Source organism: Populus alba, chromosome 11 (assembly GCF_005239225.2).
Source record: "Populus alba chromosome 11, ASM523922v2, whole genome shotgun sequence".
In the NCBI taxonomy this organism is placed as follows: Eukaryota; Viridiplantae; Streptophyta; class Magnoliopsida; order Malpighiales; family Salicaceae; genus Populus; species Populus alba.
In genome coordinates, this window is record NC_133294.1 from 13010678 (window position 1) to 13027757 (window position 17080).

A 17080-nucleotide genomic window follows, 5' to 3' on the forward strand; every position below is an offset into this window, starting at 1 on the left:
GTAATTATAATATAAATTATGTTTTTTAAATAATTTTAAATTTTTTTTTAAAATAAAATTTTTTATATATTTTTATTATTTTGATATACTAATATAAAAAATAATTTTTAAAAAATAATTTTTTTTTATTTTAATATATTTTTAAATAAAAAATATTTTACATTGTTATTATTATTATAATTTTAAAAATATTTAATATCAAAATTTTAACAACAAAATTTTTTATTTTATAGAATTTTAGTCTTCAATTTAGGTTATGATGAGAGATTTTTTTTTTATTATAAAGAAACAAAAATAAATAAATTATGTTTTCTTCTTTAGCTGATTTTATGATATAATATATATGAGTTTATTTTGATTAATTTGAATTTTTTTTTTTTGTTAACTAAGGATATTTTATATAATTTTCAAAACAATTGATGTAAAATTTTAAAAAAATTACCTGTAACAGTAATTGAAAAAAGAGAGTAAAAAAGATAAATATATAAATAAAGGAATAAGAGAAGCAAAACAAGACAAGTTCGTTTTCTCATTATTTAACAATCGCTGTTGCACCGTTGTGATTCTCTCTTTGTTTCTCTCTTTCCATTGTTCTCTTCTCCTCAGATCCATACAACAACCGTTTCTCTCTTTCTCACAGATTTCCTCTAAAAATTTATTTCACCAATTGAGGTGGTTCTTGTTTCAAAGTTTAAGCTTTTTGAGTTTTTGGTGGTGGGTTTTGAGAGAGAGTGAAGATTTTGAAGAGGTGTTGATGGTTGTTGAAAAGAAGATAACTTTGAAGCAGAGAGTGAGAAGGAAATAGATTTGGTGGAGGTTGTTGGGCAAATGCAGTTGTTTTTATTATAATTATTATCTTAAAGGAGAAATAAAAATAAAGCCCTTGTTTTTGTTTAAAACAATAGATAAAAAGAGAACAAGTTCTTTTCTTGTTTGTGTTTATTGTTTTCTGGTGGGTTTTGAAAATCTAGAAGACTCAACAGGATCATCCAAAGAAGGTTAGTTTCCCTTTCTCTGTCTCTTTTTTTTTTCCCTATTAATCTTGATTTATCTGTTGAAAGAGTTTGAATTCTCTTGTTTTGAAGAATTTGGGATCTGGGGCTTTGATTCAATTTGGGTAAATTTGGATTTCGGCCAAAGTTTTTTATTCTTAATTGTATGGTATTTTTTCTTCCGGGGGAATAGAAACGAAAAGAAAAGAAGTTGAATGGTTTTTTTTTTTTTTATCAAATTCAACCACCCAATTGATCAAAAAAGAATTTTTAGGATTTTTGCGGCTTTCTTCAATTTAAGGGAAGATGAAAGATTTGATTTTCGATGATGTTCTGTTTAGTTTTTGTTGAAGTGGAAAATTATCCTTTTGAATTAGGATCTGGGTTATTGATATTGTCTATTCGGGTGGGGAGAAAGTGTAGGATAATGGATGAAGTTTTGTAATTTGAGAAAATTGGGCTTAATCAGATTAGTAAGTAAATATGTTAAGTTTGGGGTTATTTATGCTTAATTTGCATTAAGTTCATGGTCAGTTGGTTTGGTTTTGAAATGTGGTTGGATACTACTTCTAGTTAACTTGTAAATTAATTCTTTGGTTTGGTTGCTGTTTTATTTTAAATTTTGGAAACATAAGCTAATTATTTGTACTTTTATGCTCTTGATAAGTTTTAACTAGAATTTTAATACTTTTGTTACTTTTATGAAATAGTATGATCTGTTTTTAGCTTTTGGTTGCTTTGTGATCACGGAGTGGTTACAGTTTTGTCTGTCGCAATACTTATTGAAACAACAAGCTGAAATTCCCCATTTCCGAACTGCTAAACTATGAATAACCTAATTGATTGGTTTGGGTTTGATGCTTGAAAATTTTGTTCCTGGTCCTAATTAGTCAGATAAATGGTTCTGATTCTCACTGATGTTGCTTCCCTCCAGAAAATAAAGGTGTTTTACTTGATATCTTTGCGTGCTGTATTGCAATTGCTAGGCACTATTCTAGTCCATTAGATTCTGAATTTGATTCTTCACTAATGCATATTGTGAGCCGTGACCAATTGCAACCTGATGCCTTTCCCTAAAGTTGATGGTGCACAATTTCTCTGCTATTCATCTTTCGGTTCTTTTTTCTAATGTTTTTCATGTGTATTGATTTGTGAAAGATTTCACTATCTCATTCTTCAAGCAGTTTTTTCAGTGTAATGAATCTTTGGGCATACAATCAAGTTAGAGATTAGTTCACTCCTAGCATGATCATTCGATAAAATTATTGGTTTATATGTGTCCAGTGTTGCCCCCCCTGGAACACTGGTATGTCTTGCTTGCTTTGGAATATACTACTTATTTCCGTTTGCTTGTTGAACTGTCTGGATCTTATTTTTGGTTATGCATGCAACTGTATATAATTCCCAATATATGCTCTATGTATGCTATCATTTTAACAGAGGCTTCATCTGCTTGTCTTTTTTATCCAGAGGCTCTTGGATTTGTGTTTATGTTTTCTATTTTTTTTATTAATTTGTTTCTAGATGCATTTTATCTAGGCAATCCCTGCAGCAAAATCATTGCTTGCTTGAATCTGAAATTTTTGTCTTGTCTCAGGACTTAAAAGAGATGGAATTTTTCACTGAGTATGGGGATGCCAATAGATACAAGATTCTAGAAGTTATTGGAAAGGGAAGCTATGGAGTTGTTTGTGCTGCAATTGACACTCATACTGGAGAAAAAGTGGCAATAAAGAAAATCAATAATGTTTTTGAGCATATTTCTGATGCTTTTCGAATTTTGAGAGAAGTAAAGTTACTTAGGCTTTTACGGCATCCTGATATCGTTGAGATTAAGAGAATCATGCTGCCACCCTCAAAGAGAGAATTCAAAGACATATTTGTTGTTTTTGAGCTTATGGAATCTGATCTTCACCAAGTCATCAAAGCTAATGATGACTTGACAAGGGAACACCATCAGTTCTTTCTTTATCAGATGTTACGTGCACTGAAATATATGCATACAGGTGACTGTTTCTTTCTTACCTGCTCTGTCAAAGGCCGCTTTTGGGTCAAAATTTTCCGTGTCTAATCCTCAAAAACAGATATATGCTTGGTCATTATCTTGTGTAACAGTGTAATTGCAGCTTAAATTGTAATGCTTTTGATCTGCCTCTTTTCTGAACTAAAGTTGTTTGGCTGCAGCAAATATGTACCACAGAGATCTTAAACCGAAGAATATTTTGGCAAATGCAAATTGCAAACTTAAAGTATGTGACTTTGGGCTGGCAAGAGTAGCATTTAGTGATACACCAACCACTGTTTTCTGGACAGTATGTATTCCAGCATTTTATAACAACTATCAGTTGACAACATCTCTCAGTTAAGAAGTTTTCATTAATAAATGCATCTTGCAGGACTATGTTGCTACAAGATGGTATAGAGCTCCAGAGCTGTGTGGATCTTTCTTTTCAAAGGTATGGCTTTTATTTACCATGTGTGGCCATTCTTTTCCAGAGCTAACTTGGTTGGAGCGTGATATAGGCTACAGTGGACTAACATTGTGGTATAGGTCGACATGTAATTTACTGGTGCTTGATTCCAAAATTTCTTACAAGTGTTGCTTTATAGTGGTACATTATTTTTGTTAACACTATGGTTATTTCTTTTGTTGAATAATGCTATAGTTATTATGTCATTGTTCAGCATATTTAATATCATTCTGGTATTTCCTTGTTTTACAATAAGCTTTTGTTGGATATGAAGCAACAGAAAATATAGTACAATTGGTTGTCCTTGCATCATTGAAGCAAAATGTTTACTTCTCCATAAAATGATTGAGTGCTTTATAGTTAGCAGTAATGCCTAGATTAAAACAATTGTTGTTCAGGGAGGACTATGAACTCTCCTGGAAGTTGAAATATCTGTCAATCCAGGTAACTGTGTCAGGTTATGTCTGTTTCTCTGGAGTGGTTTAATTGCAGTGTAAAGCTCTATAATTCTGCTGCTTATTTTTGTGTTTCTACTTGGGTGCAGTATACGCGAGCAATTGATATTTGGAGCATTGGCTGCATCTTTGCTGAGGTATTGACAGGGAAGCCACTGTTTCCGGGTAAAAGCGTTGTTCATCAATTAGATTTGATCACCGATCTTCTTGGGACTCCTTCATTAGAAACCATTTCTAGAGTATGACTCTCTCGCTCACCCCCCCAGTTGGTCACAGAAATTCCTTTTCAAGTTATTGATCATAATTTGTATTGGATTAAAATGCAGATACGAAATGACAAGGCAAGAAAATACTTGACAGATATGAGGAAAAAACAGCCTGTGCCATTTGCACAGAAATTTCCAAATGCAGATCCTTTGGCACACAGGTTACTGCAAAGGCTACTAGCATTCGATCCAAAAGATCGACCAACTGCTGAAGAGGTGTGTGCTTTGTTGTATTTTCTCGCCTTAAGAATGGTGTCCTGGCATTCAATTTTTGTTGATGTATGAATGGAGCTGCCTTTCCTGCCGCACCTGATCTTTATTTCATTGCTGAACTGATTGATGCAAGTTTTGTATAATAGGCATTAGCTGACCCTTACTTTAAGGGCCTAGCCAAAGTTGAGAGAGAACCTTCCTGTCAGCCAATCACGAAGTTGGAGTTTGAGTTTGAAAGGCGAAGGGTAACAAAGGAAGATGTTCGGGAACTGCTATACCGTGAAATACTGGAATACCATCCACAGCTACTCAAAGACTACATAAATGGAAATGAAAGCACTAATTTTCTCTATCCTAGGTACTGAGTTCTTCCTCCCTCCAGCTCACCTTTCCCATTTCTGAGTAGCAGCAATTGCCTTTCCTTTTCCTTTCTATGTTTAAATTATATATAATTTGAAATGCAGTGCCATAGGTCATTTTAGAAAGCAGTTTGCGCATCTCGAGGAAAACAGTGGTAGAAGTGCACCAGTGATACCTCTAGAGAGGAAGCATGTCTCCCTTCCACGGTATGACTTGCAATTACTTGTTCCTTTGTCCTCTAAATCATTGATGATGAAATGGTTTATAGGACTTATTTGTTTTGAGGGTTATAGAGTATTTTTTAATCTGGAATTCTTGTGTTCTTCCACTATAAATATGTTGTCTGCATTCTTTCCTTTTAACCTTTACTTTTGTTCACAGGTCTACTGTTCACTCAAACACAATCCCTCCTAAAATGCAGTCAAATTCAACCTCAATTGACAACAGGCAAGTTACAGAAGATGCTTCTAAAAATTTAAGAGCACAGGATACAGGTTTTGAAAATCCAGCAAATGTCACAAGGCCCCCACCTCGAATGCCATCATCAGGTATAACTTATGCTTATTTTGCTTGCTTTCTGTAAAGAGAAATTTCCCCCCCCCTAAATCCAGCCTATTGGGAAAACTTTTGTATTCGACCTCCAAGCCTCTGCAAGTTCTCTCTTTGTCAGTAAGATGTTGGAGGGCTTCATCTTTCAGCAGTTACTGTTAAGGATAGACTTTACTAAATAACTACAACAATATATATGGATCACTTGAATGTTCAAGCTGCAGGGAGTTGTCGAGTCATTATTATACCTTAGTGAGTTATGGCAGAGCTAGTTAATTTTTTGTCCTTGCGACTAGTTTAGTTCCCATCCTGGATATATATCCCGTTTCCATACTGCAAAAAGCTAATTTTCTTTTGAAGCTCGGAAGCAAGAACTAGTTTCTGAATTGTTCTTATGAACTCTTTTACCAGATGTCTTTCTAGACCATTTATTGTGCTTCCTGGGAATTTTGGTTTCCCCAAGCTAGATTCCGTTTAGTAGACTAAACATCTAATTTTTTTTTTTTTGTTTTGTTGTTCAGCAAAGCCAGGGAGAGTTGTGGGATCAGGTGTACCGTATGAGAATGACAGAAATGTCAAAGATCTCTATGATACAAGGATGTTTTGTAGAAATGCTGTTCTTCCTCCCCAAACCAGCTCTCCACACTGTTTCTTGAGGACTAACACGTTGATACAAGAGAAGTCTATCTCGGAGACTGGAAAATATTCACAAACCAAACAGCAACCTCCTAAATGCAACGTGGCGGCCAAGCCATCATCTGGGATGGCCATGGACTTGAACACCAACCCATATTACCAACCACAATCTAGGGTGGAGCAGTTAAATGAAAGAATTGCCATTGATGCAAAACTGCTCCAGGCACAATCCCAGTTTGGTCCAGTTGGTCCTGCTGCTTTGGCTGCTCATAGGAATGTGGGCACTGTTCATTATGGATTAACATAGTCAGTATTATGCAATGGATTTAGGTCTAGAATTCGAGGTGGGGTAGCTGGGTTTCAAGGGTTTAGTCAACTTCCTGTATATTCATGCTGTGTAATTAGATATCTAATGTAATTCAATTCGTTGATCAGAATAAAATTCCACTCAGCATTTCAAGAAACTTGTGTTTTGGTGGAGTACTGTAGTCTCAAATCACTATTGTCGTTTAAGCAACAAAAGGGGAAATGATGCCTGAGCGGTTAGAAGAGAGCTGTTCTTTTTATTAACCAGGTTTTATTTAGCAGACAGGTTTGAGCAGCCCTGTGCCAGCGAACAAGGACAAAACTAAAAGAAGAAACAGGCTAGAAACGTTTCAGGAATTTCATGAATCATAGCTATAATATTTTTACTTGGCCTTTTGCTATCTGACTGTATCGTTCTTAATTTTGGAGCAACAGTGTTAAAGTCACTGACGATCCTCTCTGCCACTTGATCTTTGCTGATGTACAGTTGCCAAGTCAATTGATGGTCAGTTTCTCTTCACAGGTCAAGTGCCAGGATCCTGCATTGCAACGATGAATCGAATAAAATAGTAAGAAGCAATTCCTAATAACATTTTGGCACCCTCGTCTGACAGCAAACTTGGAAGAAAGGAAGAGAATATACCAGGTAAAGAAGTACAGTGTCAACGTCAAGTTCCCCAAGTTCTTGGATCCTCTATACAACCACCCCCCTTCTTTATAGAGTACCCGTATTCCCCCCAGACAGGACGAGGAAGAATTTGCAGCATCTCTTGTGCTTGAGGGTTGCTATATGGATCACATAGAATATGTGGCTCTTCAAGGTGCTCAGCAGTGCCCGGAGCACACCAGAGGTGGTAGGCATCATGAGGGTAGTTCTCCTTATCGGTCATGTGGATTTTGATTCCATTTGAAAAGGGAGTGACAAGGTGGACACTACTTTAAATTTTCTGGTTGGCACCAAGATTTTGTTTCAGGATTTATGATCATCTCGCTGTATCGTGTAACGTCTGTGGTCACATCCCCACCACAAGGTTTTCCTCTGTTTTTTCAACATCCTCCGATGCCCTTCAGGCAGAACTGGCTATTTGGACGGCCTCCTTGCTTCATTTCTAGTCTGAACTTCACTTCGAAAATGGGTGATTTTGGAGCCCGAGGGATATCGATAATGTGCATGAAATTAAGGTACTTTTCATTAGAATCATACTGGTTATGGTGACGCTTTCAAAAAGTGCTGTAGGACGCAACAAAAAGGCAGGAATCACAGGAGCATAACTAAGTAACTTGAGACCTTGTAAAAGTGTGCAAGAATAGATCGATAGCGAGTCCTCCTGCATGGAAAGGGAATGTAAGCTTGCGGCCTTAAAAATAAATCGTTGGACGACAATATTAGAAGGTAAAAGAACATGGCGAATGAATAAGAAGCTGGAATTAATTATTTAGGCATGGCCGGAACAGTTTTATGTGCCGGTAAAATTAAAATAATCAGAGGAGCATTCATAATAAACGACAGAGCGTACAAGCTCCTGACAGACTACACTTTAGCAATTTAGAGCGCAGAGTTAGAACCCCATCCATGCAATCAAAGGCTTAAATGATTGTTTGCTATCTCTGTGGTTTTATGTTCGAAGGTTGTTTATATGATTTATATGGTCGTTAACTTCAGGGCCAATTAGTCGAGGTACTGGTCCTTAAATGAGCTCCATTCCTTTCATATACTAATTTTAAAATTTATAAAATTAATCCAAATATATATAAATTAATTCAGGTATTCATGTTAATAATAATAATAAAAAGCTTAAATAAATAGTGTATTTCCTAGTATATAATAATTAAAAAAAAAACAATGAAAAAAAGCTAGCATCATTAATTTGGGAGATCCAAAAACTTTGTAGTTGACTGGAGCATCTTGAACCGTGGAAATTACAAACAGAGAGCAGCATTTGGGGTATGATATAGAAAAACATGGTACGTGTTAAGTTTGAGAGGTGCTAAACATTCCTTGAGATATATATAAATTGATTTAAGTATTATATAAGCAAATTCACACAAAAATTTTTATTACTTGTGTAGATTTGCAAATAGTCCGTAAAGAAATCTATGCGCATAGTTTAGTAATTTGAATAAAAAAATTAAAAAAATTTAATTTTTTTAAAATCTCAAAACCAAATAAACCCTTTTATTTTTATTAATATTCACGAGAGAAAACCGTGAGTATTTTCTATCTTGTCTGAAGACAGTTGTAGTCAACAACGTTGTGGGAAATGGGAATCCCATGCGAGCAATATTTTGCTGGAGGGTTCAAAAGTTACCATATAACAATGTTTAATTTCATAATAATCTATCGTTGCCTATGCATGGTGATTGTGGCTGTCTAAAATAATTTGATGGAAGTTTAATTTTAACATAAGATTATTATGTCCATAGCTTGTTAACATCACTTTACAAGATAATTTAATTAATATTTATCATATAAAAAATTAGAATGACACGTCTTTGAAAGATTATGATAAACATCCTATGGTTTGTTTGTAGTTGCAATTTCCCTCTCACATGTAAAGAATTACAATTTACATACCAAGTCATAGTCAATTTTTTATATTTAGATAAAAAGATGAAAATAACCCATTTATATTAATAACCCAAATCTCCCTTTCTTCTCCTGCCGACATAAATCAAATTTGGCTCAATTCCCAAATCAAAACGCATTGACAAATACAAAAAGCCATCGATTTTCTATATATAAAAAAGAGTCGAAGAGCTAATGTGCATTGTGGGTGAAAGGTAACAGTTGGTTGGCTTCATGGGTTGATGGTGGCGGTGTCCGTTGGTGGCCAAGAAGGGATGGTTGCGGTGGTGGGAGAGAAAGACTATGGTGATTGTAGCGTTTTGTTTTGTTTTTTTTTTTTTTGGATAAAGACATTTTGAATATTAAATCAATTATAATGTAAACTTATACTATTTTAGTACTTTTTTTTTTACTAAGTTTGCACGCTAGTAAGATAATTAGTGGAGTAAGAAGAATACATCTCAAAAAACATACATAACACCTTGTTTTTTGTTTTCATATATATATATATATAAAGATTATTCAAAGGCTTGGGTTTATGCAGATGCTCTCCTTATTTAGTTTTTCTTATGGTTTTAATTTAATTTTTCTGATATTGTTCAAACTAGAGATGGTATATTATATATGTAAAATATCCCCATCATACATACATGTATGTGTTTTTTGTATGGAGGAAACAAGATATCAAGATAGACACAACTTTACATACGTTGCAACTACTTTTTCATATAATTTCATAAAAAGGGATGATTAGTTGGTGAAAGATTTTGTTTATGTAACTGGTTGATCTGATGGATCATTTCGGAGTTTTATAATTATGATTATGAGTGAATATAAAGATCAAAATTTTAGTGATAACAAAATAATTATTATATATTTTATGTATTTTATGAAAACTAGATTTCTCATATTTGTGTGTTTATACAAACACATAAATTTTTTAATGAATGTATTAAGTAAAAAAGAATTTTTTTTCCCCCAAACCACTTCTTTTGATTTATTATGTTTTCCAAACAACGATTCTAAGATTCAATAGGATATTTGCATATTTGCTACGTACACCCAAATTATTGACAAAAAAAAAACCTTAATTGATAAAAAAACCTCGGTGGTTATGAATAAGTTAGAAAAGCATAGGCAACATAGAGAAAATCCTACTACTATCTTCTCATAAGCCTTGATGACTAAAATTAATTGTAAACCCCAAGTAGTCTAAAACCCCTATTAAAAAAATAATACATACACACATACCATATAAACAAAAGACAGAATAAAATATCTAACACAATAAAAACAAAAGTAAACAAGTACATCGAGTTATTACATCTAAAAATAATCTTTAGATTTGATCACAAGTTTTCAGTCGATATACTTAATTTTAAAACAGAATATAAATATATAAATTTTTGATGTGATTGAAGAGATAAATCTAATAATTTAGAGTTTCTCTACCAATCAAACTAAACAATCATAGTAAATAAGCATAGAAAAACATTCATATTCATCATATAAATTGAAAAAGAAAATATAGAAATATATCTCATGGTTTTTGGAATTTGAAGGTTTTTGTATCCTTTCAACCAAGAAAAATAATTTAGTCTTACATGTCTATAAAAAAAAATAAGGAAGAGAAAAGATGAAAATATAATTTTAGGTATAGAAGAAAAGGGTAAGAGTTTTCTTCTTCTTTCTGGTCGCTTCCTTCTTTTTATTTCATAGGAAACTCAAATTCCCACATCTCTCCAATCCATTTGTATCCTCCAAAAAGTAAAAATAATCCATTCCAAAGTAGACAATCTATATTTAAGTAATATATATATATATAGTGTTGCATAAAATCTTCAAGCTTTAACTTTGAACTTAAAAAAGTTAATTTCCCCAAATAAATATCTTTTCCATATGAAGAAACAATTGTCATGTTGAATCGGATGTTTTAGAAGTAAATTGAACTTGTTTTTTTACAAAACCTGTATGTTGGTAAAATTTATAGGTTGTCTTAGAAATATCATATCTTTTTCATATGATCTCATTTTCTGCTTCAATTTGATAGGTTGGTACGTCTTTGAGTCAGGAATCTAAAAAAATTGAGTTTTCATCAAAATGACTTCTCCAACTCAAGATATTCAAGTAGGAATGGTCAAATGTCAAAACTGACAGAATTTAAGACTTGTCTTTAAAGACTGTAATTTCCATGCCCTTTATTTTTTATTCTTCTTTCCATATATGTCTAGAAATGTATGAATGTTATCTTTCTAATACTATTAGAATCACTTCATTTTGACTTCTACAGCTCAAGTTCTGCATAAAACATCAATCAGAGATTAAATCTATCAATATTCAACATGAGTTGAAACATGGTCTGAATTTTATGTCTAATTTACTCCCTTTTAAATCCTACATCCAAAAGTATTTTTAAAAACATAAAACAAAGATTATCAAAGCATTATATATATATAAAACATAAATAAAATACTAGGTAAATATGGATAAAACTATCAAATATTATGGTTGCATCAAGTCACCTCAAGTAAAAGCCTGACTTAAAGGTGACTCACGTTCAGAAATCTAATAAAACCCTTGGGGGAATTGCTTAAGGAACTATTATGATGCATACATTGAAATTTGAAAGTTTCATTCTCATGAACAAAACCAAATATTTTAAAGATTTTCTTTTTGAAAAATATTTTTTATGCTAAAACAAAACAAAAAAACCCTTATGATGGAAAAGGAAATTAAAGTATTGATAAGAGAATTATAGAAAGTGATGTCAAAACATATATTCAATGGACTAAGAAAGGACCCCACAAGAAACAAAAGCTAGAAACTTCTTTCCATGAATATGATGGGTAAGAAAGGCAGTAGAAGAAATGGGTCCCAAGTCAAGAATGGGCTCACATCTAAAAAAAGAGTTTATAGAAAATCAAAGAAAGACCTATATTTCTATACCATGTAAGAATATATGCATTGAACCCCAAAACATTGCACAAGTTTTCTTTTCCAAAAAAAATCTTGAAATCGAACTTACACGAGTTAAAAAATTGATAAAAAATAAGTCTTTGCAAAGCTAGTTAAAGGGGATTAATGAGATCCAGGTTTCAAGCCAGTTTAGCTTAAAAAAGACAATATTTTGGTTCTTAAATAAGAAGAAAAAAACTATAGTTTAAGGCCTGCTTAATGACTGTCCTTAATTAGAGGTGGAAATAATTTAATTAGGAAATTGAATATAGTTTACAATTATCCTTAGAGTTGACCCTTTCATGTTGTTTACGACCCAGTCTTATGATGTGAATAGGCTTAATTTCTCGTAGATTTATACACAAATTCAATGAATCTGCCAAGAAAATGAGGGTGAACAAGTTGGATTTATCAATGTTAAAATCTTTGGAACGTGTAAAGATGAAGTTGTAAATGACTTAAGCCATGTTTGTTTCCCGGAAAGTAGTTTCCGGAAAACCATTTTCCAAACTTTCCTGTGTTTGTTTATCATTAGGAAAGTTGGTCAACAGAAAACACTTTCCGGTCAACGAAAAATACTTTCTAGTCAACATAAAACACTTTCCAGTCAATTTCAGTCAAAGAAAAATTTGACTTGGTTTTCAGGAAAGTGTTTTCCCTTTAGCTGTGTTTGTTTTCCGGAAAATGATTTCTGGAAAATCACTTTCCAAACTTTCTTGTGTTTGTTTGCCAGTAGGAAAGTTGGTCAATGGAAAACACTTTCCAGTAAAAGGAAAATTTGGCTTAGTTTTCAGGAAAGTGTTTTCCTGAAAAATTTGAGAGGAAAACACTTTCCGGAAGTTGTGAAAAATTTAGAAATGTCATTATTTGCTGATTATATTAAATTTAATCCTCAAACTTTTGATTGCTATATATATTTTGTTTTGAATATTTATTTTTCAATTTCATCTCTTAAAATTTTATTTTTATATTAACTTTGGTCCTTATTTTTATAATTGTTATTTGCTTTTTTCTTATTATATTTTTTTGAAATTTTTTATCTATCAAATTTGGTCCTCATTCTTTTGATTGTTACTTATTTTATTTGAAATAATTTATGAAATGCTGATTATTATTATTTTAATTTCTTCATCTTTCATTTTTTTTTAATTTTTTAGATTTGATCTCTATTATTTTGATTATTATTTATTTTATTTGAGATAATTTATGAAATTATATATTTTTTTTTCAATTTCATTCTCATTCAACTTTTTAATTTGTAAGATTTATTCCTTATTATTTTAATAAACTTGAGAAAAATAAAATATTAATAAGTTATTTTCCAGCTCATTTTTCATGACATAACCAAACACTAGAAAATGTTTTCCAACTTATTTTTCATTACATTACCAAACATCGGAAAATACTTTCTCGGAATTCACTTTCTCGGAATTCACTTTTCCCCGGAATTCACTTTCCAAAAAAAAACTACTTTCCAGCAAACAAACGAAGCCTTAATTTGATTTTTGATCCCTAAGACTTTTAAGATATAAAAGTCAAATTATGGAAGAATCAGTGGACAAGATTCTGAAGTAAAACATGGCAGTTTTTCCACGCTAACATTTACAGAAAATGTTCATCATACAAACAAAGCATGCTGAAATTAAATAAAATACAACTAATGGCAATATAGGTGGTAAATGGCGAGGCCCAGAAATGATAAATGATTGACAGGCGCCCCTGGCCGATGCTTCTTCTCGATCGTTTGGCAACTTGGAGAAATGCTATCATCCTTGCTTACCTGTGATGGAAGAGCTTAAGTTGTGCGATTTTACATGAAAATATCAGTAATGGAGTTCTAGCTTTGAAGGAGGAAGATAGCATTATTACCACCAGTTTATTGAAGTTCATTTCGGACAGAATGGAGTTGAGCAACGGCGTCGCTAATCTTCATGCGCTCTCTTGGAAATTCAACAGAACATGAGATTCCAATTCGTAATATTGAGTTCAAGCACTCAAGAGATCTACTGTTTCTCATGCTGCTAAATTCATGTTTGTCATCGTCCCCAGTTGGTTGTTCCTGAAGAAGAGTTGGATCTGTTATCTGTTTCACTTGTTCAGGCACAGCTCTCTTGACAAAGTTATGAAGATTTGAGCCTTCTCCGAACATTTCATCAGTGGGCCTCTTTCCTGTGAACATCTCCAACAAGAGGATGCCATAGCTATATGTATCACCATATGCTGACACTTCACCTCCGACGCCATACTCTACAATTCATAACCAAAACATATGATTTAGTTTGTTTTTTTTCAAAACATATGTTAAAGTAATGCCATAAGCTGAAACTTCACTTCTAATGAGTGTTTAATCCTATATTTGATGTTGAAACCTGGCATAAGAGGTTACGGGACAAAAAAAGTAAAAGATTGGAAGATTGATAATTTTACTACCTGGAGGAGCGTAACCTATAGTTCCTCTTACTCCAATTGAAGTTGATTCATTTGTTGGATGGTCAAGGCTTGCTCCAGAAAGAAATTTTGCTAACCCAAAGTCACCTACATGTCCAGTGAGTTCATCATCGAGAAGAACATTGCTTGGTTTAAGATCACAGTGAGCTATTGGTATTTCACAATGATGATGAAGGTACTCTAGTGCACATGCAACATCGATGGCGATGTTAAGTCTCTGGCGAAGATCTAGAGCCAGCGTTGTGCCACCTCCTGTACCAGGTGGATGCAGCCAATCCTCTAGACTCCCATTAGCCATGAACTCATAAACTATAGCCTTGAAATCATTACCATGGTAATCAATACTTGAGCATGCAGTTAATACCTTGACAAGATTCCGATGTCTGATGTTTCTCAGGGCTTCACATTCAGCTATGAAACTCCTAGAAGCTCCTTGACGCATGAGATTAAGCACTTTGACAGCGATGACCATTCCATTTTGGTCAAGTATTCCTTTATACACAGACCCAAAGCTACCTATACCAACCAAATTCGCTGAAGAGAATCCATTGGTAGCTTTCAAGAGAATTTGATAAGACGCCTCCAATAGCTCATTCTGCATAGAGCTCAATTTAATTTCTCTTCTTTTCCTTCTTGATGAACAAAGAAATAAACAAGTGACAACAAGGGCCAATGCTAGAAACACTGCAATAGCAGAGATTGCTATCTTCAATTTGAGTTTCCGCCTCTTTGGTTGGTGGAACTTGCATCCAGGCAGCCCAAACTCGGTGTTGCCACCACATAGCTGGCTATTTCCTATGACTGAAACTGCAGTTGAGTTCTTGAAAATTCCTTCATCTGGTATCATGCCCTCGAAGTTGTTATAAGAGAGATCCAACATCTCTAATGAGTTAAAGCCCTGAAAAAACTCTGGAATTTTCCCTGACAAGTTGTTATGAGAAAAGTTGAACTGTAGAACTCCTCTCAGTGAACTCAATGCTGAAGGAATAGACCCATGAAAGAAGTTGGAATTCATATACAAGCCTTCAAGACTTGTACAACCCCCAAGACTGCTAGGAATCTCACCTGATAACATGTTTCCAGATACATCTAAGATTCCTAGATTTATTAACTTTCCTATTTCAATGGGAAGGGAACCCGAAAAATGGTTTTGAGAAAAACAAATATACAGTAATGAGAAGATCCCAAAAAGTTCTGGGGGTATGTCACCACTAAGATTGTTTGGGCACAGATTCAACACTAACAATTTCTTGCAGTTCCCTAGACTTGAGGGGATGCTGCCTTCAAGACTGTTCTCCCCTAAATGGAGAGCCATTAATTTGGTCAGATTCCCTACAGAGGATGGAATATGCCCGGATAAATTGTTGTAGTCAAGAATCAATCCCTCAAGATTCTGAAACTCTCCAATGCTAGAAGGAATAATACCTGAGATTTTGTTGCTGCCAACATCAAAAACTTTCAAGTTCACCAGCTTCTCTATTCCAGCTGGGATGCTTCCAAATATGTTATTTTCCTGTAGACTGATCACCCCGAGCATGGTTGAGAGATTGCTGATTTGTTTCGGCAACTCCCCACCAAAGTTATTTCGTTTAATAGACAAATACTCTAAAGTGGTGGCATTGGTCAATGAGGAGAGAAAGCTCAAGTCATTAGCTTGTCCACTTCCTAAATGGTTGGAGAAAAGGGTGAAAAAGTTGAGCCTATGCAGCTTTTCTAATGTAGGAACTTCTCCTGTTAGATTATTTAAACTTACTTGAAGCAATTCAATGTTTGAAGCATTTGATATGGAAACAGGAATGGAACCAGTGAACTGGTTTGAGGCGATTGAAAAGAACTCAAGATTTGGGAGAGATATGCCTATATCAGATGGAAGATTGCCATGGAAAAGGTTGAATCCTATATCCAAACCTGTCAATGAAGAAAGATTGAAGATTGAGGGTGGAATGACGCCTGAAAACCTGTTATCCATCAGATTTAAAATCCTAAGATTCTTCAATTTGCCAAGAGTACTAGGAACATTCCCAAACAGAATTTTATTTTTTTCTAGCCGAAGGATCTCGAGGGAGGATAGATTCCCTAAAGAAGGAGGGATAGTCCCCGTTAGACCATTGACTTCCAGAGTAAGGTTTTTGAGCTTCAACAAAGAGCCTAGCTCCATAGGAATTTCTCCTGTCAGATTGTTGTATTCAATTTTAATTGAAACAAGGTTAGAGCAATCAGATATGCTAGTAGGAATTTGACCAGAGATGGAATTATTGTGTAGAGAAAATATCTGCAAACTACGCAAACGGCCAACCTGTGGAGGGATTTCATGAAAGAAACTATTGTTTTGAAGGTGTAGTTCCCTTAAAAAGCTCAGATTGCCAATATGGGGTGATATGGTACCTGAAAGTTTGAGGGACTGTAGGGCTAACACTCTGACCCTTTGGTGCCTCCGACCACAAGAGACACCATACCACTGGCAGAAATGGATAGTGCTATTCCACGAGCTCATGATCCCAAGAGGATCATCCACTATTTTGTTCTTGAATTGGATCAAGGCTAATAAGTCAGTCTCATTAGTGTAGTTGGAGCAGGTGACTGAGATTAAAGATAGAAGTAAAACAAAGGATCGGAAGCAAAAGGCTGAACAAACCATGGATGAATGAGCCACTCTGCAGCTAAAGGGTTGGGTTCTGGTGGTTGGATTTTTACAATTGAAGAAAAGATCAGAACAGCATGCAGATTCAGGTGGACATGCGGACCAAGAAGTGTTATAGAAATGGAGCTTTATAATAGATTAAGAGGTGAAGTGAAGATGCAATGTTCTACCATGACTTTTCCCAATGGATCACCAAAAACAAAGACTGAAACTTTGTGCAAA

At 34.0% G+C, this 17080-nt stretch overlaps 2 protein-coding genes across 2 annotated transcripts; one reads left to right on the plus strand and one right to left on the minus strand.

Annotated features, from left to right (window-relative positions):
• Nucleotides 1-510: 510 nt before the first annotated feature.
• Nucleotides 511-6406, plus strand: LOC118043694 (mitogen-activated protein kinase 19). The gene is made up of 10 exons (XM_035051730.2): nt 511-998; nt 2590-2998; nt 3177-3304; nt 3389-3448; nt 4008-4157; nt 4245-4400; nt 4544-4755; nt 4862-4963; nt 5139-5305; nt 5828-6406. The coding sequence occupies exons 2-10, from the start codon at nt 2602-2604 to the stop codon at nt 6247-6249; spliced, it is 1794 nt and encodes a 597-aa protein (XP_034907621.1). The 5' UTR covers nt 511-998; nt 2590-2601; the 3' UTR covers nt 6250-6406.
• Nucleotides 6407-13289: 6883 nt separating this feature from the next.
• Nucleotides 13290-17080, minus strand: LOC118043705 (uncharacterized). The gene is made up of 3 exons (XM_035051743.2): nt 14200-17080; nt 13639-14016; nt 13290-13549 (listed from the first exon to the last, which is right to left on the minus strand). The coding sequence occupies exons 1-2, from the start codon at nt 16853-16855 to the stop codon at nt 13646-13648; spliced, it is 3027 nt and encodes a 1008-aa protein (XP_034907634.1). The 5' UTR covers nt 16856-17080; the 3' UTR covers nt 13290-13549; nt 13639-13645.

Bases quoted from the DNA above. Each gene is read 5' to 3' on its own strand.
- LOC118043705 (XM_035051743.2), bottom strand. From the start codon at position 16,855: ATGGTTTGTTCAGCCTTTTGCTTCCGATCCTTTGTTTTACTTCTATCT. The intron at 14,017-14,199 runs GTAGTAAAATTA...TATGAATTGTAG, and splicing joins TATAGGTTACGCTCCTCCAG to AGTATGGCGTCGGAGGTGAA.
- LOC118043694 (XM_035051730.2), top strand. From the start codon at position 2,602: ATGGAATTTTTCACTGAGTATGGGGATGCCAATAGATACAAGATTCTA. The intron at 3,305-3,388 runs GTATGTATTCCA...TGCATCTTGCAG, and splicing joins CAACCACTGTTTTCTGGACA to GACTATGTTGCTACAAGATG. The intron at 4,158-4,244 runs GTATGACTCTCT...ATTAAAATGCAG, and splicing joins CATTAGAAACCATTTCTAGA to ATACGAAATGACAAGGCAAG.